Genomic DNA, 23,519 nt, shown 5'->3' with positions numbered 1-23,519 from the left:
TAAATTGAAATGACCAGAATGTATTGCCTTATTGCATTCTTCTTCATTCCAAAAATAATGCAATTTTGTTTAATTACAGAAGTACGTTTAAAATTGAATTGGTTGCAGATCTACAATTCAAGCTCGAATGCCAGTGCATTTGCTTTACAACATTTTTTAAAAAATCAATTTAGTGTCCAATTGTTTTCCTAATTTTCTTCCCACTGGCATTGTGCTTCTCTGCTTCCTGCCCGGCCTGCTCTAGTTGGGATGTGGTTCCACAGGCACTGGTTGTTCTCTGGGATGTTGCCCATGGAGCCATTGTTGATTTGTGATCTTTGGCCATGAGTCCTGGAAGACCAGTCAACTGAACAGGGCATCAAAGCCAAGCCTGACTTTCCCACTTAGCTGCTATGTAAACACACAGCAAGTAGAGGCTCAACAGGAACCAGGAGCTGAAACCCTAGCTGGTTACTCTCACACCCCGACCCCTCTCACTCTCCTCCCACACCTCATCCAGAGGCCAATTTAGCCTCCCCATGCAGCCCTTGCTGAGACCAGCAAATATCAGCACAGTCCGGCATTCAAATTCTATCTACTAATACCATCAGCCGCTGAAACCCTGGTCCATGCCTTTGTCACCGCTCGGCTGGACTACTCAAATGCCCTCCTAGCTGGCCTCCCCTCCACTACCATCCATAAAATCCAGATTATCCAAAACTCTGCCGCACGCGCTCTCACCCGCACCAAACTCCGCTTCCTGATTTCCCCAGTCCTTGCCAGACTGCACTGGCTGCCTGTCCCAGAGAGGATCGACTTCAAGATCCTCACCCTTGTCTTCAAATCCCTCCACTCCTCTGCACCCCCCTACCTCTCTGACCTCTCTCCTCAAAACAGTGCCCGTTGCCTTCGTTCCTCCGGGTCTGGCCTCCTACTTGTCCCCCGAGTCCTCCGCTCCACCCTCGGTGGCTGTGCCTTCAGCCACTACGCCCCGAGGCTCTGGAACTCCCTTCCTCATTCCCTTCGCCTCGACCCCTCTTCCTATTTTCAGGTCTCGGCTGAAGACCTTTCTTTTCGACCGCGCCTTTGGTTACCTTCCTCCCCCTCCCCCTGGCTCGGCCCCAGGATCTGTTACTGTGAAGCGCTCCGAGACGCCGACCGGGGTGGAGGGCGCTATATAAATCCAAGTTGTTGTTGTTGTGATTGACATCCAACACACGGCTGTGGAATAATAGAACTCAAATGTGTTCTTTACTAAACCCTGTTATTAGGCACCTCTTAGTGACTGGATCAACAGCAGTTAAGATAGGGTCTGGGAGCTGGCAAACACCATCCTCCGAACTTGGGGAACAGTGTGACAGCTGTGGACAGGGGAAGAGAGGAACTAAACATTTGTAAAATGCGGAAAAGCTTCCGTATTATCAGTTTAAGAAGTTTCAAACTTTTTAGGAATCTTGCTGCCCAGTCCATGTGTGTTCAACGTAGATTACTAACCCTGACAGGGTGCAGGTTTGTTGTTGTGATGATTTTGTGCAAGGGTCCTGCTAATTTGACTGGGAGCTTGGGCTCTTTGTCGAGGCCTTGTGGTTTTGTGTAGTAGTCCAGTCGTTCCCGGGAAAAGAAGTTGTTGATAATGGTTACGCAGTCGTGCTGACCTAATGAAGAAAGATTTGAAAATTATATTTTAACACTTTTAACCACAGAACCATTTATACTTTTCTGAACATCATATTGAGTGATAAGTTACCCAATACCGCTATGTTTACTTTAACAACTTCTGTGTCATCTGGCTTAGTTGGTAGCACTCTCGCCTCCGAGTCAATTGTGGGTTCAGACCCCAGGTCAGATCTTTGAACACATAGTCTTGTCCCACCTAGAGCTCATCAGGTCACCGCTGATGTCCACATGAGCACATGATATCAGCCATGCCTCCTTCACAGGCCCGGTCGGTACAGGCAGTCCACATATAGTCTTATCCCTCAATATAAGAAAACGCCTTTCAACTGAGGTGCGTGATAACAGGGTCACCATATTTTCAAATAGTCATAGAATATTCATTAAAGTAGTGTTCATTTTAACTCAGCGCTTACTAAGATGGATTGATTGTTCTCAAGACTGATTTATGCAGCGGAAAGGTTTTGAGAATTCAATAACTTGAACGGGGAACAGGTCACAGTCCAAGTGGATGTACCTATTACAAAAGAGAAAAAATACATAACCTCTCGACCTGATACGATCACATTAAGCAGCATCAAAGTGTTTCTGTGAAGTATAGCTGTAGGATGAGGTCACATGTACCGCAGAAGTAAAAGTTAATAGCTTTTTTTTAAAAAAAAGAGAAACATAGCCGGCTACATCACATCAAAGACTACTCTCTGAAGCTTACCAACAAAGGCCGCCATCTGTGCTGCAGTTCGTCCAACTGAGTTTACAACATCCGTTTCAGCACCTGCTTCCAACATCATTCTGGTTATGTCTTTGCTACCTGTACAGAGGATTTTTAAAATATTAAATAGAGATAAATAATGCTCCTCCAATTAAGCACATTGCTCACTAAACATTCAATGGAAAAGAGATGAGCAATGACAGAAGCCAAGGCATTAGAGTAGAGCGGAAATTAAACCAGTTTGAAACAACCCGAGATGCTGCTAAGCTTCCAACTTTTTGGTCCAACTGGCCCTACCCTACCCACTAAAGACTAGGTTTGAAGGTTTATAAGTTCAGTGGGAAGAATTCTGGGTCAGTGCAAGCAGAGATCTTCCAAGTCCCATTGATGAACTAAGTAGGTTGGTCAGACAACAAAATCACCCACAAAAGCAGTTGCTTGGAAGTAGTCACAATGTTATTCTCTCTTCTCCTTTAGTAATTTATACCACCTCAGATTTGACTGCACAGTTGTGAATTATGAAAAAAGATACAGTGATTTGAATGCAAATAAGCAGGTTACCTGAAAGCCCAGCAAACATAAGAGCCGTGTAACCATGCTCATGCTCGTTGCAATTCACATCAGCTCCGTGTTGCAGCAGCAGCTTGCACATTTCAGCTTTTCCTTTATATGCCGCATGCATCAGAGGAGTCATTCCGTGCTGCAAAATAATTAAGCACAAAGTATTGAATTAAGGGTAGTTCTAGGCTTTAACAAAACATTCGACACATATAAACAAAACAGAACATTCAATTCTACAGAATCCCTATTTTTATAATTACAGATATACTGTGGTTGGCCAGATCACATGCAGCAATTTCTAAAGGAATTCCTTAATAACCAGAAGTACATCACTGACTTGTGGGAACTTTGCTCCAACACAATTTATCTTTGAAGTTGAGAAGCATTTACAGTTGCTCCATTTTACCGATTTTGATTATAAATTGCCACTCTGTTAAATGCCAGTAACAGCAATTTACCACCAAGTCCTGTAGCTCAGTGGTTAGGCCGCTCGGCTCACAAGCGAGAGGACATGGGTTCGATTCCTGGATGAGTCAGGGCGAAACCTTAGGTAAGTTTCCTCACTCCACACACACACGCCCGGTTGTTAGTCAATTGGTGGATCGCTTTCCGGGGGTCATAATCCCTTCAAAAAAATATATATTAACTATAATTTGGTTACTGAATGCACCACTATTTGTGGTACCCTGCTGTGTGCTGCCACATTTCACCTACAAAATATACAGTCAATTCACTTTACTGTATGTTCTGTGAAGCACTTTGAGACGTTTTAACGACCTATTAAGGCGCTATATGAAATCGAAGGATTATTATTATTATTACATCTGCTCTATATGACGCCTTTCACCCCAGGACGATCTTTGAACCATTGTACATAGGTGACAGGCATCCAGGAGGGGTGGGGGGGGGCGAAGGAAAAGGGGACCGAAAGTGCAGTCAAAAAGATAGGTCTTAAGATGAGCTTTAAAAGTGGGGAGGGATAGGTGAGGCAGAGGGACTCCAGGATGACGATCCAGAGAGCAGGGGTAGAATGGCTGATAGCTCACTCACCAATGGTGGGCAGATTAGACAGGGACGTGGTTGATGTGAGCTGAGCAGAAGGAAGAACACGGCATGCAAGAACATGGCAAAATGACACCCAGCAACAGAGGTGACTCCATTTAGCTGCGCTCAACTATGATCCAGACAGAGACTACGAATCAGATGGCGCTCATCTTATTGGGAATATGTCGTTTGGCAGTTTTGCTTTAAGGTGTGCACGTACATCTTTGAGACGTCTCAAAGCACTTCACAGAATACACTGTAATATTTTGTGGGCAAAGTATTACTGAATAGTGTAGAAGAACAATTAGAGGAGAGGGACAAAGTCTCCAGACCAGATGCTGCATTATGTTGTGAAAGCATCACAGGCTCAGTGCAGAATTTCAAGCAAAAACAACCATTGGCTCAGATCCTGAAGTGAATCATTTTATATTATCAATTATTAGCTTTAAGATTAATCATACAAGCTGGTTTTTTTTCCCCTCAATTTCCTTACACAGATCATCTACAATCACCAAGTCATGGCCATTTAGTCCCCATACGGAGAAGCTGAATCATGGGTAACATTTCTAAGAAAAAGCTCTGAAATGTCCTTTGGATCCATAAAGCACTTTATTAAAAAAAATCACAATATCAATCCATCAATGCATTATTCAGCCATAATCATCTACCCTATTCAGATCACATTTCTGTAAAATTAGCACATGATCAATCAGAGACTATTTTATCATCTATGTCTACTTTCTCCTTATAACCTTGGTGAATGTTACAAGGTGGAAATCTCAATACAGTACTGTATTATTCAGCATGCTGTACGTAGGAGTAAAATACTTGATGGTAGAGGGATATTGCCTATTAAAATTATACTTTTAGTACTTGGCTCACTAAATGTTTTCCAAATTACTCAAGGAAGAAGCATGTTTCCTTAGAGGTTCTCATTGCATGAAAGGCCGTTTGTGTCATGTCCACTGCTGTGATTATTATTATCCTTTTTATTTATTGATTTGTGTGACTATTCTGATGAACTTATCAAATGCTGGCAGGCAGGACATCTTTTAATGCAGTGTTAATCCGCGTTGTAGATCTGGTGATCTACATATTTTAGTCTGGGATGTATTGTAGAACAGAAGAGGGAGACCGAGAGTTAGCATTTTGACTTTTAGATTAATACTCAAGATTTCCTGGTATGTTGTCTTTTGAGCAACAAGGATCACTAGATAATAATTGTGAGCTAATTTTGCCTCCCCAAGCACAGGGATGCACTGACAATTGTAACCTCCCCCCTAAACTCCCCCCTATCCCAGTTGAGATTAGCTATAGGCTGAACCTACAGCCTTTTGGTCTGTATGCACGTTATAGTAGATTGGGCTTTTATCCGCTGAAACCACTGAAGATCAAAACTACTAGTCAAGCAATGCAAATTGCTATCTCTTTAAAAGAAATATGCTGATATTGCCTTGCTAAGACTCAAGTTGCCTAGACACCTTGACCTTTAACAGGCAGGGAATATGAGAAATATTGTGGATGACTGAGTATGTCAATCACTTTTTGCCTCGTCCCTCAAGCAGGTGGGGAGAAGAGGCAACTATTCTATTCACCAATCGTTACATGACTATGAGAGGGGATTATTGTGTCAATGCCAGTAAAAGGGAGAAAGCAGTCCATGACTGCCAGCATTTCATAGATACCCAAGACAGTGCATCAAAATAGTCTAAACAAATCAATAGCAAAAGGATAATAATAATCATGGTGATCCGGTCACTTCCACACCGCCCCCCCACCTCCCCACCCCCCCAGCTCAGCATCAGGCTCCATCACAAGCGCTCCAAGACGCTGTCCCGCGTGAAAGGCGCTATATGAATGCAAGTTGTCATTTAATTTTAATTGATCTCCTTAATTCTTGAGTCAGCAAGTTGTGCAGTGACTTGCCTCCTTTTGGAATGGCAGATGTTTGCAGCTGGTACACGGAGCTTGCACTTATAGATTATATGAGCACAAAGACAAGCTGGGTCAACCCATCGTCTATGTGTTGCAGAAATAGCAAAATGACACACACAACATAACTCTATGAGGTTTCATTTTCTAATGATTCAAATTTAAACCTCAATACCCCCCGACATGAACTCTGTGGGGTTTTGTCTTATATACATTGACCTCTACCAGTCTCATCTCAAGGTGCTGTTTATAGGGTTGTGCTGATCAGCCTCACTCTTATTTGGATGAGAAGGACTCTGCTCTGTTGGGATTTCAGCACCTTGGAAGAGGCTTGTCAGAGTATTACATCTTTTCTATCTTACTAGACTTTGTGTACCAATTCCCCCAAAGCACATTTCATGTGAAATGTTACATTTCTCAAAACACTTTGCGGAGATGGAGTCGTGCCTGAGCAGGGAAGGAAAGGTAGAAGGGAGAAAGCAGTCTATGAGGGAATGGATAGCTTTGCCACTCTGCCACTATCTTTTAGGGATAATAATAATCCTTGCATTTGACATGGCACCTAATCACGTCTCCGAGTCGTCTCAAAGCGATTCACAGGATATACTGTAAAGTGAAATGACTGCAAATTTTGTGGGCAAATAATTATATGTTGAAACATTTCCAAGTGCTTCAGAGATTTTCTAAAAATCTGTAGCGACTGTGTATTCATAGGCAAAACTAGTGTTAAGAAAATATTTTTACTCATTACTTTAACTTTTCAAATGTTTCAGTCCAAGTGTAACTTTACAGACCTTAATGGAGTAGCGTTTTACTTGGAAAAGCAATGCCCTCATATTGAATGCAGGTTGTACAGTATAATAAAAATCCTTGCATTTGATATACCGCTTTTTCCACATCTTTCGATTTCATATAGTGCCTTATTAGGTCGTTAAAACGTCTCAAAGTGCTTTACAGAACATACCGTAAAGTGAATTGACTATTTATTTGTGGGCAAAAGGCAGCAGCCATTTGCGCACAGCAGTATCCTACAAAGTCGTAGATTGAAATGACCAATATATTATTGTTTTTTTTCTTAAGGGATTATTATCAGGCGTGTGGAATAAAGAAACTTGCCCAAGGTTTTGCCCTACCAGGAATCGAATCCAGGTCTCTCAAAGTGCTCAAGGTTAATGCCAGTGACGTGTTGAGCAAAGGGGAGTGGGTATCCCATGTTCCTTTTCTCAACTGGGTTTCACAAAGAGTCTGTGATCTTCCACTTCCACTCCATAGGAGCTACGATTATCCTCATCTGACTTTTAGTGTTTGTGATGCGTTCACCCAGGACCTGTTGGGAGATAATCTTATGAAAACTGCATTAATAATATTATTAATTTAAGCACTCCGAGACTTTGTCCGGCATGAAGGGCGCTATATAAATGCAAGTTGTTGTTGTTAATAAGAAGACTTCTCAAAGCGTTTCATAGGATATACTGTCAGGATCCTCGGGGTTCTGTTTGACCCTGAGCTGTCCTTTCTTCCTCATATCCGCGCCACAACTGGCACCGCCTCCCATCACCTCTGGAACATCGACAAACTACGGTACTACCTCACCCCTCACGTTGCTGAAACTCTGGTTTATCACCTCAAGGCTGGACTATGGGAACTCTCTCCTCGCCGGCCTTCCCGGCACCTCCCTCCACAAGTTGCAGGTTATTCAGAACTCTGCAGCTCGTGTACTGTCCCGCACCAGGCTTCGGGACCACATCACCCCCACCCTCGCTCGCCTCCACTGGCTCCCCATCCCCCAGAGGATCGAATTCAAGATCCTCATCCTCACCTACAAGGCCATTCACGGCGTTGCTCCCTCCTACCTCTCCGACCTACTATCCCCCTACCTACCTGCCCGTACCCTCCGTTCCTCTGGCTCCGGTCTGCTCCACATCCCCCGCCCCAACCGCCCTACCATCGGTGGTCGGGCCTTCAGCCTCTCAGCCCCGAGGCTCTGGAACTCTATCCCCAGTGCCTTCGCCGCCTCCTCCCTTTCCTCCTTCAAGGCCGGTCTCAAGACCTTTCTCTTTGACCGTGCCTTCAGCTCCCCTCTCAACTCTCTACCCCCTCCTCGCTCCCTCCCTTCCCTCCCCTCACCCTGACCATTTTCCCCCCCAAGGCTCGGGTCCTGACCCAACTGTCCAGCGCCTTGGGATGTTCTCCCGACGTGAAAGGCGCACTATAAATGGAACCTTGTTGTTGTATGTCGTGGGTGAAAACTAGCAGCCAGCACAGCAACGTTCCACAAATAGCCATAGAGTTGTAACCAATTTTATTTGGGGGCTTTATGGCCAGGACACCAAGAGAAACTCCCTTCTCTTTTTGAATCATGCTATGGGATCTTTAACGTCCATCTAAACAGGCAGGCAGGACCTCGGTTTAACACCCCATTCAAAGAACAGCACCTCCGACAATGCAACACTCCCCCAGCACTACATTGGAGTGTCATCTTAGCCCTTGGAATTGCATGTCCTGAAGTGGGGCTTGAACCCACAGCCTTCTGACTCAGAGTATTACCACTGCGCCAGGCTGAGACATGGTTAGACTGGATCAATAATTGCTTCCAAATCCCGTGTGGCCTCGACAACCACATGAGCCATATTCAATACCCTCTTTCAGAGGCTTTCAAAGTTGGCACTTTTATGCTTCTCCATCCAGTGAAATGCCTTCATTATTTCTTCATTTCTTATTCATGTGAGCAGCCATAATAATTCCAGTAACACCAACTTCAGGGATATTGTATAGTTAAGCAGATTTACAGCTCTATTCGTTTCTTCCAAGGACCCATTTTGAAGAAGCATGTGTTGGTAGAGTAAACTACAAAGATATGGGGAAAGGGTAGGTTAATGGGAATGAAAGGATTGCTCTTCCAAAACGCCAGCTCAGATATAATGGGTTGAGTAGCCTTATTCTGAGCTGTAAATTTCTATTGGGTGCGGAGAGGGGTCTAATTTAGAGATACTCATATAGGGTCTGAGAAGCTAGATGTGGGGCCAATCCCTCAATGTTTATATATAATCGCCTGAGTAAAAAGCAAGTACAGACAAACTTGTCTGCACTGGTAATCTGAACTCCAATGAGTTTTTGAGAGGATGTAGCAAGACTGCCTCTCTCTCTCTCACACACACACACACACAAATGTTGTGCAAATGCTTACGTGCCCAAAAATATAGGGTACAATTCTAAATGAGGTTAAAATGGTTACAGCCATTAGGGTTAAATCAACCCATTTCAATGTGCCCGGTGACTCTTGTTGGAAATCTCTTTGGATTCAAATATGGGACAAGGCTGATGTCTTTTTTTTTGCTGCACATCAAGGTATCCCAACTTTAGTGCTGCTCCTGGGACAGAGGTTAATAAAGATAACACAATCAGAAATAATTATACATTCAGTCAATCTCAACTTTCACATGGGTACCCTAACTGTAATACTGCTGGTCTTCTGCCAAAAGGTCAATGACCTGAAACATTAACTCATTTTCCTCTCTCCATGGATGCTGCCTAACCTGCTGCGTGTTTTCAGCGACTTCTGTGTTTATACCCGAATTCCAGCATCTGCAGTACTTGGCCTTTTGTTTACAGATGGTCTTACCTGGTCTAATATAAATGGGAAGTCTAATTTGTGAGATTCATGAAAAAGGATTTTAAAAATCTTGAAACTTGCAATTATCTGGATGCGGCTCATTTTGATTAGAACACAGTGGGGATGCCGATATTTTGTTGGGAATTTCGATATTTTTTGGCCATAATTCAATTTCACAAAGGGGCAGTGAAGTGTAACAGGACATGTCCTTTGGTATTCTCTACCCATGATCCACAAAAGAACCACTGATCTAGACCTGATCTCTACGAGTATTGCCACAGTTTATTCTACTTGTCAGCAGCTGTCCCTTGTAACACTGACAGTCTGCCATCAATGCTGATCAGCAGTGATGAGCACCACTCTGTTCCCGTTCCAGCTAAATGTGACAAGACTTTTTTTTTAAAAGAAATCGTGACATCTTTGGCACCGGCTGTTACTGAACAAGCACTCATTGCTAAGTACCAAGAAACAGAGCAGCAAACAATCAGCAGGGACTGAGATAGAATAATCCTCAGAATTCACCCTGGATCAAGTGAGTCAAGCGCCCTGAGAAGAGCATGCTCAGGAGAGATGTTGTTTAAGTATTCAAGGTCCTAAAGCATAAAGAAACTGAACCCCAACTTTGGAATTTACATAGACTGATACTCCAAACCCAGTGCTCGGGAGTGCCATGCATTATTGCAGGGGCTATTTTTGGGATGAGATGTTGAATCAAAGTCCCATCTGCTTGTTCAGGGTGGATGTTAAAGATCCCGTGGCAATATTTGAAAAGAGAAGGGAGTTACTCCCAGTGTCCTGGCCAACAATCCTCCAGAAAATACTGGGCGTTTACTTTGTTGCATCTTTATAAAAACACTTTGACACATTCTTCCTACCCATAAGTAAAAATTATTTTTATGAAAGAGGAACCTTTCAGGTAATTCAAGAGAGAATCAGTTAGATGGCAAAGATGCAAATTGAGGGCTACAAGAGATAAAGTAATCAATGACAGTATTTTGTTTACCTTAGGACCAGAAGATCCTAATAGTCTCTTTAGGTCTTGTATATTAATCCTTGCATTTTGATATTCCTATGTTGCTATAACTGTACTCTGGAGATTGGCAAGTCACAGTATGATTTCTAGGATCCCGGGAGGCGATTTCACAATGACACCACAAAAGAAAATTCTGTTGCTGTCACATTTATTGTATTACTTTTATACGATTTAGAAGTAGACCCCAGTATGTATGTACCAAAAGCCTGGCCTTACTGCATTGACAGAACTAGGCCACTTTGTAAAGAGTCAAGGCAGCTGTCTGTGTCAGCACGTACACTGGGAAATGCAAAGTCTGCCAAAAAACAGTCAATGAGTTGTAGTTTGCTTTATTAGCCAAAGGGTAACCTTTGACTCACATCTACACTGAGAGGATTACATTAGGGTTCAGGATTAGGGTTTGCAATATGTAGACAGATATCCAGCAAGTAAGGACAACTATTGTCTTTAAATAGCAGCATCCTTCAAATACCAAAATTCAGTAGGGGCCCCATTCCACACTGCTATCCAGCAATTCTTGTTGGTAATGTATGTGCAGGTAGGATTAGAAGTGTATCCCAACAATTCAGGTGCTTTTAGGATAAAGTGACAAGGGAAGGCAATCAGAAGGAAAGGGATCTAAATGTTGGAATCATCAGACAAGAAATATCACGCTTTATTAATCATGCAACAATACTATGCTTCAGTATCTTTTCAGAATAATCATTTTGAATTTTATTATGGTCTTAATAATAACCCTTGCATTTGATATACAGCCTTATTGCGTCTTCGAGACATCTCAAAGCGCTTCACCGAATAGACTGTAAAGTGTACAGACTGTATATTTTGTGGGTGAAAGCGGCAGCCAATTGCGCACTGATATTAAGGATCTTAAGGATATTTTGTGAGTTAAGTAACACACCACACCCACTCAGAGACCAAAGATTTCTATCATGATTAATGTGCTTTATTTGATTTCCCAAAGCCGTTCTTTAAATTAGCAACAAACCCTTGAGAAATCATTGTTGGTAGAAAACAAAATTTTGTTATTCAACAAACTATAGAAAAACAGCAATAATCTGGCCTCCTGCTAATAGTTGCTGTCTTTCTAGATAATCCTTGCATTTTTTTGATTTGCATTTGATATAGCACCTTGTCACATCTTTGAGACATCTCAAAGCGCTTCACAGAATATACTGTAAAGTGAATTGACTGTATTACAGTAAATAGATCATCTCTACCCCAGAAGATTTTAAGTGGAAAAATGAAAACAAACAATTGAAAAGGAACTTTTGTAAAGAAAGCAATCAGGTTGATGCTTTGTTACCAATATGACTAAAGATATTGCATGGCTAAAAACATCCAAGCAAAAACAATGTATATATCCAATTTCATTTTGAACGACCCCTATGTTTTGGGTTCTATTACCTTGCTGGGTAGATTATTCCAAACACACATCATTGAAGTGGAGATTTCCTCCCCCTCCCAAATATCTAGTCTAAATGCACATTTCACTATTTTCCAATTATGCCCCTTACCTTTCAGTAGTAGAAGTTTAGCTTTACCAATACAGTCAAACTTTTACATTTTGATGAAGTCTCCATTTAATAACTGTGTCTTTGCAGACTGCAAACTGTAAATTTTTCTAATCTTTCTTTACAGCTTATCCACTGGACATTTGGACTTTTTTAAAAAACTTTTCATACATTTTAGTCTGAAAGAAATTAATTATCCTTGTGGTAGTGACCGAAGACAATACTTCTGTGTGCAGTATCTCAATTGTACAGCTTCTGCACTTACATTCTACACACACACACAATGAGCACTTTTGTAATGTAGTGGTTGCAATCCATAAAATCCCAACCCACACTATAACAAGGGCAATAGCTATCTTCACTCCACACAGTGGGTTGACTCATTCTCTGCAAGCTGGCCAGTTCCTGATCTAAAAGAAGTGGTCATCTTCCGGGATATCAGGTCACTGCTGATGCCATTTCCGGTTTGCTACAAGCATGATAAATAATAATCATTCTTACATTTGGTATAGCGGTTTATCACATCATCTAGACATCTCAAAGCACAAGGAGTCAAGAGGGATGGAGAGCAAGGGTGGTGGTAGTGTTGCCTGAATGAGGCATCAATGAGATGCGCCTTGAATGAAGCAAGAGAGGGGTCAAGTTGAAGGGGCTCCGGGATGGAGTTACAGAGAGTGGGTGCAGAAAGGCTAAAGGCCTGATCTACGATGGTGGAGCAGGCAAGGGGGGGGATGTGAAGCAGTACCCGGCGAGCGGAGGGAGTGGACAGGTTGGTAGGATTTTAGGAGGTCACATAGGTAGGGCGGAGCAAGACTGTGGAGGGCTTCAAAGGTGAGGTCAAATATTTAAAAATGTTATCCTCTGGGGGATGGGGAGTCAATGAAGCTGGGTGAGGATGCTGATATCGGCTCAAGGAGTTTAGTGCGGGAGAGGACACAAGCTGCATAGTTCTGAATAATCTGCAGTTTGTGGAGGGAAGAGTTGGGAAGTCCGGCGAGAAGGGAGTTGGCATAGTCAAGCCTGGATCTGACCAAAACATGAACAAGAGTCTCGGCATCCAGAGGGGAGAAGTCGTGGCAGAGGTGGGCATTGGTGAGGGAACGAAGAATGGCTCATGGCATGGATATGGGGTTTAAAAGCAGTTGTCGGTCGAACAAGACACTCAGGTTCCGTACTGGCTCGGTGAGGTGAAGAGTGCATCCATGAATAGTGAAATAATGTGAAGTCGTGTAACCATGTGTACTTGGTAGAAAAATGCAGCAGCGAATTTACACACAGCAATGTCCCACAAAGAGCCATGAAGTGAATGACCGATTTTATTTTTGGGCGATTGTCAGCCGGAATACTAGGAGAAACTCCCTAATCTTTCCGAACAGTGCCGGTTGGTGATAGGTTTCCGCATGTGTCAGACACTCAGTTGACACAAAAAAATTCCAATTGTCAAACGATTCTAAATCATATTGCTGCATCCTCAGGCTTCTGTTGCCCCTCTGTATAAAAATTAGCAGGCTTAAGAGTTGGTTTGAGTAACCAGGTCATTTATGTGGATCAGAAACAATAAGAGTCCACGTAATGATACTTATGGGACTTCACTCAACACTTTCCCAACCTATCATGTGTGCTTCGTTTTCTATTTTTAAACAGCTTCTTATCAAGACCCAAGCTCTACTCTGAATTCCAGAGACTAATTAGATGTCATTCATGTGGAACTCTGGCAAATTTGTTTTCAAAGTTAGAGTAATACAATATAAGTATACATTATATTGTAGCATTATGATATTAATCTTTACAGTTTATATAGCGCCTTTCAAGTCAGGAGGAAAGTGCATCACAGGACTGTAGAGTAGTGACTGTGCAATGTGTACATGAATGAGGCAGCTAATTTGCACACAGCAATGTCCCACAAATTGCCATGAAGTGAATGACAAATTTTATTCTCAATTATGTATCTGAAATTTGTGATTATGTCTAAGTCTCGGCTGATTTATAATCACAGACCCATGCTCCAATGCAGTGGCAGAGGAGCAACTGCGTTGTCAGAGGTGCCACCCAACAACAACAAGATTACATTTGTATAGCGCCTTTCACGTTGGGAGGACGCCCCAAGGTGCTGGACAGAGCATAGCACTTCAGATCCGAGCTGGGGTTGGGGGGGTAAAGGAGGGGAGGGGAAGGGGGGTGGCCGATGGCATGGTCGAAGAGGAGGGTCTTGAGGCGGGATTTGAAGGAGGCTAAGGAGGGGGCGAGGCGGAGTGACTGGGGGATGGAATTCCAGGGGCGGTGGTGGGGGGGGTGGGTTGGGGGACGTGGAGCAGGCCAGAGCCGGCTGAGCGGAGGGAATGGGTGGGTTGGTAGGGGGTTAGGAGGTTGCAGAGGTAGGGTGGGGCGAGGCCATGGAGGGCTTTGTATGTGAGAACCAGGATCTTGAACTGGATCCTCTGAAGGATAGGGAACCAATGGAGTCGGGCGAGAATGGGGGAGATGGGGTCAGAGTTTGGTGCGGGAGAGGACACGGGCTGCAGAGTTCTGGATTATCTGCAGCCTGTGGAGGAGGAGTTGGGAAGGCTGACAAGCAGGGCATTTGCATAGTCGAGCCGGGAGGTGATGAAGGCGTGAACAAGAGTTTCAGCGGCCTGAGGGCTGAGGTAGTGGCGGAGTCGGGCGATGTTACGGAGGTGAGGGTCGAACAAGACATGTAGGTTCCTGACTGGTTTGGTGAGTTGAAGTGTGCAACCATGGAGGTTGATGCTGCCAGAGCCTGAGGTGCTGAGGCGCTGGTGTGAGCCAATCAGGAGGGCCTCAGTCTTGTTCACATTCAACTGTAGGAAATTTGCCCTCATCCAGGACTTGATGTCTGACAGGCAGTCTGTCAGGACAGCAGTGGTCCTGGAGTTGAGGGTGGAGGCAGAAAGATAGAGTTGGGTGTCATCCGCATACATATGGAAGTTGACCCCATGTCTGCGGATGATGTCACCAAAGGGGAGCATGTAGATATTAAAGAGGAGAGGGCCAAGGACAGAGCCCTGGGGGACGCCAGACGTGAGAGTGCGGGGGCTGGAGGAGAAACGGTTAGAGGCAGTGAAGTGGAGACAGTGAGAGAGATAGGAATCGAACCAGGCAAGGGCAGGTCCAAGAAGTTTACGTAAAGTGGAGAGGCAGTGTATGAGGATGGAGTGGTTGACAGAGTCGAAGGTGGCAGAGAGGTCGAGGAGGACAAGGAGGCAGAGGGAGCCCTGATCACAGATGTTCAGAATGTCATTAGTGACTTTGACCAGAGCTGTTTCCGTGCTGTGGGAGGGGTTCAAAGAGGGAATGGCGAGAGAGAAAGGAGCGGAGCTGGGATGCGAAGAATCGTTCCAGGACCCATCAGATAATAATAATATTCCTCGCATTTTATAGCACCGTATCATGTTGGAAGGACGTCTCAAAGTGCTTCACAGAATTTACTGTGAAATAAAATTACTATATTTGTAGGTAGTACATGTAGATTGTACTAGTTGAAGAAAAGGGAGTTTCTCCCAGTGTTCTGGTCATTCACTTCATGACTGTTTATGACAATGTAATCTTCCAAAACTGTACTGGATTGTCAGTCTGTAACTATCTAGTCAAAACCTGGAAGCGAGGCGTAAACCCTAAATTTTCTGACCCAGAGGAAAGACACTATGCATTTCCTTTACAGCCTTATTCAGCATCCTAGATCATAGACCATATGACCTCAGAGATTTGATAATTTGATAATTCTAGGTATCCACCTAGTTTAACAAGCTCCAGTATTACACCAACATCAATATTCTCCTGGGATATTGAGCGTTTAAGAAATGAATGCCTTCAAAATATTCCTAGAATTAAATATTCATATTTCAACACATCAACAATTTATCTTCTTGAACTTCACTGCTATTTATCTTTGAATACCAACTTCCTCTCTACTCTTATGCTTAGTAACTTTGGCCATTTCTGCAGTATGGATAATCCTGGAGGCGAAGAACAACCCCAGGCTACTGTTTTCCACCACATCCCGACTCCTCCGTCCCCCCCGCCACCCCGCGCAGGTCATCTCCTCCAACCTTCACTGCGAGGAGATGCTGGATTTCCTTGAATCCAAGATCAAGGGAATCCGCTCCGCGGTCACTTCCCCTCCAACTTCCACCCACCACCCACCCCTTCCCTCCCACACTCCGACTCCTACCCATCCTCCCCTACACACCTTCGTACCCGTTTCCCCACCCTCTGTCACTGAACTCATCCTATCCCTAAAACCAACCACCTGCTCCCTTGACCCCATCCCCACTCCACTCCTTATCTCCCAGCTCCATTTTCTTGCCCCACACATCACTGACATCATAAACCTGTCCCTCTCCTCTGGCTCTGTCCCCATTCCATTAAAAACTGCCATCATCACGCCCACCCTGAAAAAACCCTCCCTTGATGCGTCGCAGCTATCAAGCTACCGGCCCATCTCCAACCTCCCCTTTCTCTCCAAGGTCTTGGAAAGAGTTGTCGCCTCCCAACTGCGCTCTTTCCTCTCCACCCATTCTCTTTTTGAACCCCTTCAGTCAGGTTTCCGTGCTGCCCATAGCACAGAAACTGCCCTGGTCAAGGTCACCAATGATATCCTGACCATCTGTGACCAGGGCTCCCTCTGTCTCCTCGTCCTCCTCGACCTATCGGCAGCATTCGATACGGTCGACCACGCTATCCTACTCCACCGCTTGTCCTCCCACCTCAACCTTCAAGGCACTGTCCTTGAATGGTTTAGCTCTTACCTTTCCCACCGTCTTCACTTCGTCTCAACGAATGGCTTCTCCTCCACCCCCCGTACTGTCTCATGTGGTGTCCCTCAGGGCTCTGTCCTCGGTCCCCTCCTCTTCACCCTCTATATGCTCCCCCTTGGTGACATCATCCGCAAACATGGGGTTAACTTCCACATGTATGCGGATGACACCCAACTCTACCTTTCCTCCTCTACTCTCAACTCCACGACCACCGATGTCCTGACAGCCTGCCTGTCCGACATCGAGTCCTGGACGAGAGACAACTTTCTTCAGCTCAACGTGCGAAAAACCGAGGCCCTCCTGATTGGCTCACGTCAGCGCCTCCGCACCTCAGGCGCTGACACCATCAGCATCCAAGGCTGCACTCTCCACCTCTCAAAGCCAGTCAGGAACCTCGGCGTTTTGTTCGACCCTGAGCTGTCCTTTCTCCCTCACATCCGCACCACAACTGGCACCGCCTTCCATCACCTCCGGAATATCGCCAGATTACGGCACTACCTCACCCCTCACGCTGCTGAAACCCTGGTTCACGCCTTTGTCACCTCAAGGCTGGACTATGGGAACTCTCTCCTCGCCGGCCTTCCCGCCACCTCCCTCCACAAGCTGCAGGTCATTCAGAACTCTGCAGCTCGTGTACTGTCCCGCACCAGGCTTCGGGACCACATCACTCCCACCCTCGCTCGCCTCCACTGGCTCCCCATCCCCCAGAGGATTGATTTCAAGATCCTCATCCTCACCTACAAGGCCATTCACGGCCTTGCTCCCTCCTACCTCTCCAACCTACTATCCCCCTACCTACCTGCCCGTACCCTCCGTTCCTCTGGCTCCGGTCTGCTCCACGTCCCCCGCCCCAACCGCCCTACTATCGGTGGTCGGGCCTTCAGCCTCTCAGCCCCAGGCTCTGGAACTCCATCCCCCAGTGCCTTCGCCTTGCTTCCTCCCTTTCCTCCTTCAAGGCCGGTCTCAAAACCTTTCTCTTTGACCGTGCCTTCAGCTCCCCTCTCGACTCTCTTCCTCCTCCTCGCTCCCTCCCTTCCCTCCCCTCACCCTGACCATTTCCCCCCTCCTCTCTCCCTCCCTTCCCTCCCCTCACCCTGACCATTTCCCCCCTGCTCGGGTCATGACCCAACTGTGCAGCGCCTTGGGACGTCCTCCTGACGTGAAAGGCGCTCTATAAATGGAATCTTGTTGTTGTTGTTGTACGCTTCTCAGCACACTTCTGATACCCCTTTTAACAAATCCGTATATATCTCCAATGTTGTGCCCTCTTTTTCTTCCTGTAACAAATGGCATAATCGTTTTCCTTAATTATTTTCATGTAAACTGATCTATTTATGTATTTTAGTAAATGTTTATTAAGCTTATTTATGACCAGGATACTGGGAGAAATTCTTAAGGCTTTGGTGCACTGCATCCAGAACTGGCAATGGACCAGGGGGCTGGTTTTGAGCCACGTATAATCAGCAGCACAGGCCTGAGATTTTAGCAAGAGGAGGTGGTTGTCATACCTGGAAGACTAGCTGCACATCATCCCCACAAGATGGCACGATGAGGCAAGATTGTCAGAGTGCCAGAGGTGTAGAAGTTTTGGTGACAAAGGACAGTTGTAAGGGAGTGGGGCGTGATGGTTGTTCAACGGCAGAAAGCCAGCGTGACGGCCAGGCTCATTTGGTAGCACTCTTGCCTCTGAGTCTAGATTGTGAATTTGAGCGCTGTAATTGGTGAATTCATAATCCAGGCTGTTTTTATGATAGTGTTGGGGTGGGGGGTGGGGAGAGTACTGCCTTGCTGGAGGTGCCATCCTTCGAGTGACATGCTAAACAAGATGCCTGCCGATTCAAGTGGACATTAAACGATCCCATGGCACTATTCAAAAAGAGAAGGGAATTTCTCCCAATGTCCTGACTGTGGCAGTGGTGACGTCATGGGCAGGGAACTTGCAAACTCAATTGAATACTCATTTGAATGGAGAATACTCATTTCAATGTCTGTTGGAACGTTGCCTTTGTGTTTGCATGGTATTGTTTTGGTCATTTACACCCCACAGGTAACAACAACTTACATTCATATATCATCCCTCACTCAGGGCAGCATCCAGAGTGCAGGAACTGTCACGATGTCTCAGTTAAAGGATGTAGTTGTTTGAAGGGGACCTAATTTACATGAAAACTCATTGTCTGTAAGAATGTGTATTTTGTGTGTGTGAGAGTACACACACAAGGGGACAAAACACTAGGTGTTTGAGCAGGCAAGAGGGTTGCACCTTGGAAGTACTATTAACAAGAAGTAGGTCAGCTTGCTGCTCTGCTTTAAGCGTATGTGCCAGCATTTTATGTATTACGACTCTGACTTAATTTTAGGCTTTGGGATGTTGTTAAAATATATGCTTGTGTTAAGTAAATAGTTTAAATTTATTTTGAGAAATGCATATTTTAGATTTGTTAATATAAATGGGATATTGGTTTTGTCCTCCCGACTTGAAAAGCCCTGACTAACCACTGAAACATTAGGTATAAAATATCAAGTTCCATGACATGATCAACAATCTCTCAAAATTAAATGAAAAGTTGGTCATTCACTTCACGGCTGCTTGTGGGACATTGCTGTGCTCAAATTGACTGCCACATTCATCGCACTACACTTCGCAATTAATCTTGCTAAACACTTTGAGGCATCCTCTGACATAAAGGCATTATGCAAGCATCATCGTGGTGATCCAGTCAGTATATTAGTACTGACTTCTTTGTCCCTCGCACCCTTCACTCTACCACTGGAGGTTGCGCTTTCAGCCACTACGCCCCAAAACTCTGGAACACTCTCGCTCAATCTCTCCATCTTGCCTCCTCTCCCCTTTTTCAAGTCCTGCCTGAAAATCTTCCTCTTCAGCTGTGCTTGCGGTCAACTCCCCCACGTTCAGCTTGGCATCAGGCTCCGCCACTGTTAAGCGCTCTAAGACGCTACCCTGTGTGGAGGGTGCTATATAGGTGCAGGTTGTTGTTGCTGTAGTGACCTAATAGCTAAAAGAAGCAGTCAAGTCTTGATAAAACATTGGCTCAAGTAGATGTTAATAAAGGTTATTTTCTGCCTCTTCTCTTCATTTCAGTGACACCGAATTATGAAAAACCAACAGTGTCACACCAGGTAAAAACACTTTCCAGGAATAAAAATCAATATATTCTTAAATGGTGCCGTTTGGTGTATTTCAGGATAAAGGTCGTTTCTGAAGGTCACATTTCAGGGCAAACTTAAAAACAGAAAATGATTTCCTCAAAAATCCAAAATCATTCAGCAATCTGTAAACAAATCCTCAATAATGCTTATTATGTTTAATCTCACCTGATCCAGACAGTTGACACGGACATTTGTGCTACCCAACAACCTTCCAGCTTCCTGAACATTCCCTACGAAGAATAAAACAAAAATATTTAAAACAAAATACTTAGAACTTAAAACATTTTTGTGAAAAATCAATGCACAGGTTTATTACATGGATAGCATGAAATATGTGCATATGGATTAGGCTTGCAAAACCTACAGTTTGTGCAATTTGACAAGAATCTTGATTTTAGAGAGCAGACACAGGCTCGACGTTCTGAATGACCCCATCTTTCTGGTCTAAATGTCTATGTTTCTTGGGGTCCCCAATAACAACTGGTATTTATATAGCGCTCATCACACAGGGTAACAATCCCAAGTCTTGGCTCTTGCTAATCTGTGCCAATACTTTCCGGAATTAGTTAAGCAGGATGCTTCCCTCCAGAGAAAGAATGTGCATTCCATTCCAATAAATATTTTGGGGAATTTCCATGTATAGGTGGGAATCGTGGAGCTCTGTTTGGTTTGGATTTTCCCCAAGTCCTGCTGATAAGCTACAACAATTTACATTTATATACTCCCTTCATTGGTAGCGTCCCGGAGCTCTTTACAGCGGTGGACTGGAAGGTGACTGTAAGCACAATCAAAAAGGAAAGTCTTGAGGTGGGATTTGAAGGTGGGGAGGGAGGGAGAAAGGCAGAGGGATTGAGTGAGTTCCGTAGTTTCGGGGGCATAGTGGCTGAAGGCACGACCACAGATGGTGGAACGGAGGGTACGAGGGACAAACAAGATGCTGGAGCCAGCCGAGCGGCAGCCACGGGTGGTGGATTGGGGAGTAAGTTGGTCGGATATGTAGCGGTCTGAGGGCATGAAGGGATTTGAAAGCTAGTGAGAGGATCTTGAAATCAGTCCGTTCAATGATTGGGAACCAGTAGAGTCTGGCAAGGACTGGTGTGATGGGGGTACAGAGTTTTGTGCGGGTGGGTATCCGGGTGGCAGAGTTTTGAATTCATTGGATTTTGTGCATGGTGGAGCTGGGGAGACTAGCGAGGAGGGCATTGAAATAGTCTAGCCAGGAAGTGACAAAGGTGTGGACGAGAGTTTCAGCTGCATCAGTTGTGTGTGTGGTATGGATGGAGGTGGGCAATGCGGTGGAGGTGGAAAAAGCGGTCCTGGTCAGGGAACAGATGTGTGATAGAAACGAGAGCTGATCATTTTTACGGGTCTTGGTGCCTACCTTTTGTTGGTGTACACAGAGGTAGCAGCTGCTGCTGTAAAACTCTACCTGGTGGAACAATCATGCATTGCAGAGGGACGTGTGTCCAAACTATGAACAGGAGGATGGTGGCAGTGCTCTAATGTGTTTTATGCCAAGTTGCTGCTTATTGTGTGACTTGCAAAGAATTCCAAGAACCTGCAATAGCTCTGACGATGGTTCAAGCCTGCACTTCCTCTGTGGTAGTTTCAGCGATGTGCATGAGCCAGGCAGGTCAACAGTATTCAAAGTATTCAACAGTATTCAAAGACACTGACAGCATCACCATCCATGGTTGCACACTCCACCTCACTGAACTAGTCCGGAACCTTGGCGTCTTGTTTGACCCTCAACTGTCCTTTCTACCCCACATCTGTACCATGACCCGCTCTGCCTTCCCCCACCTGCGCAGCATTGCCCGGCTCCACCACTGCCTCAGGCCGCCGAAACCCTCATCCACACTCGAATACGCCAACTCCCTGCTTGTCGGCCTTCCAAACTCTTCCCTCCACAAACTGCAGATCATCCAGAATTCTGCAACTCGTGTCCTCTCCCACACCAGGCTCCGTGACCCTATCACCCCTATCTGGCTCCAGTGACTCCCCATCCCCCAGAGGAAAGAGTTCCAAATCTTCTTCCTAACCTTCAAAGCCCTTCACGGCCTGTGACCTGAACAGAGGTTGGTAGGGAGTCAGCAGGCCAGAGAGGTAGGAGGGGGCAAGGCCATGGATGGCCTTGAAAGTGAGGATGAGGATTTTTAATTTGATCCTCTGAGGGATGGGGAGCCAGTGGAGTCGGGCGAGGGTGGGAGTGATGGGGGTCACGGAGCCTGGTGCGTGAGAGTACATGAGCTGCAGGGTTTTGGATGATCTGCAGCTTGTGAAAACCCAAGCCCCAAAAGGTAAGTGGCCCTAACTGGATAAGCAACAGGAAGTTGCCAAATCCATTTTCAATTATTCCAGTTCTGATGAAGCATCACCCAATTCATTAACTCATCTGAGGTTTTCAGATGCTTATCAACCTGCTTTACGTTGCAAATACTGACTGTTTCATATAAAATTTCCAACATTCACCATTTCTTTCTAGCTCTAACAATTTGCACTTACATAACACCTTAATTGTCTTAAAGTGCTTTACAAAGATGAGTGGGAGCAGAGCAGGGAGGTAGATAGTTGAGATTGGCAGGAAGGTTGGGATGTGCTAAACCGTTCCCCCATTGGTGACCGAGCTTTCAGCCACTTCCAACTCAACGTTGAAAAGACAGAAGCCATACTCATTGGCTCTCGTCAAAGTCTTCTATCCTGTGGCACTAATCTCAACTTCCCCGACCCATCCCTCAGACTCACCAAACTAGTGCGCAACCTAGGGGTCAGGTTCGACCCATAGGTGTCCTTCCTTCCCCACATCCTGTCCCTGACCAGGAGCGCCTTCCTCCGCCTCTGCCACAATGCACTCCTCCGACTGCACCTTACCCCATACACAGCCAAAACACTCACCTCCCGACTCAACTTTTCAAATGCCCTCTACGCCAGTCTCTCCAGCTCCACCATACCCAGGATCCAGCTGATCCAAAACTCCGCCGCCCACATACTCACCCATACTGAACTCCACACCCCCATCACACCAGTTCTAGCCAGGCTTCACTGGCTCCCTATCGCCGAACAGATTGATTTCAAGATCCTCACTCTCGTTTTCAAATCCCTTCAGGCCCTGGCACCTCCCTACCTCTCCAACCCTGTGCCCTCCGTTCCCCCATTGGTGACCGCGCTTTCAGCCACTATATCCCAAAACTCTGACACTCTTCCTCTATATCTCCACCTTGCCCCTTCCTTCAAAGGTTCCTATTCGACCGTGCCTACAGTCACTCCCCCCTCCTCCCTGGCTTGGAGTCCTGCTCCACCACTATCAAGCGCTCTGAGGCGCTGCCCTGTGTGTGGGGCGCTATATAAATACAAATTGTTGTCTGAAGGTGCAGTCAAAAGTAAAATCTTTAGAAGGCATGGAGGGAGGAGCAAGGAAGAAGGATTTCAGAAGAGAATTACAGGTAGTGGGGGCAAACTGCCTAAAGGCTCATCTGCCAATAATGGGGTAGACTGGGGAATAAAGCAGGCT

At 45.4% G+C, this 23,519-nt stretch overlaps 1 protein-coding gene across 1 annotated transcript in view; it reads right to left on the bottom strand.

Annotated features, from left to right (window-relative positions):
* ankmy2a (ankyrin repeat and MYND domain containing 2a) overlaps positions 1-23,519 on the bottom strand; it is a 34,561-nt gene that overhangs the window by 8,286 nt on the left and 2,756 nt on the right. Inside the window, exons 2-5 of the mRNA XM_007899705.2 lie at positions 20,174-20,238; positions 2,927-3,065; positions 2,366-2,464; positions 1,474-1,634 (exon numbers count right to left, since the gene is read on the bottom strand). Of these exons, the coding sequence (XP_007897896.1) occupies positions 1,474-1,634; positions 2,366-2,464; positions 2,927-3,065; positions 20,174-20,238 (464 nt within the window). The remainder of the gene's footprint in view (positions 1-1,473; positions 1,635-2,365; positions 2,465-2,926; positions 3,066-20,173; positions 20,239-23,519) is intronic.

Source organism: Callorhinchus milii, unplaced genomic scaffold, assembly GCF_018977255.1.
Source record: "Callorhinchus milii isolate IMCB2004 unplaced genomic scaffold, IMCB_Cmil_1.0 Scaffold2, whole genome shotgun sequence".
Lineage (NCBI taxonomy): Eukaryota > Metazoa > Chordata > Chondrichthyes > Chimaeriformes > Callorhinchidae > Callorhinchus > Callorhinchus milii.
This window is presented reverse-complemented; position numbering and strand designations above follow the sequence as displayed.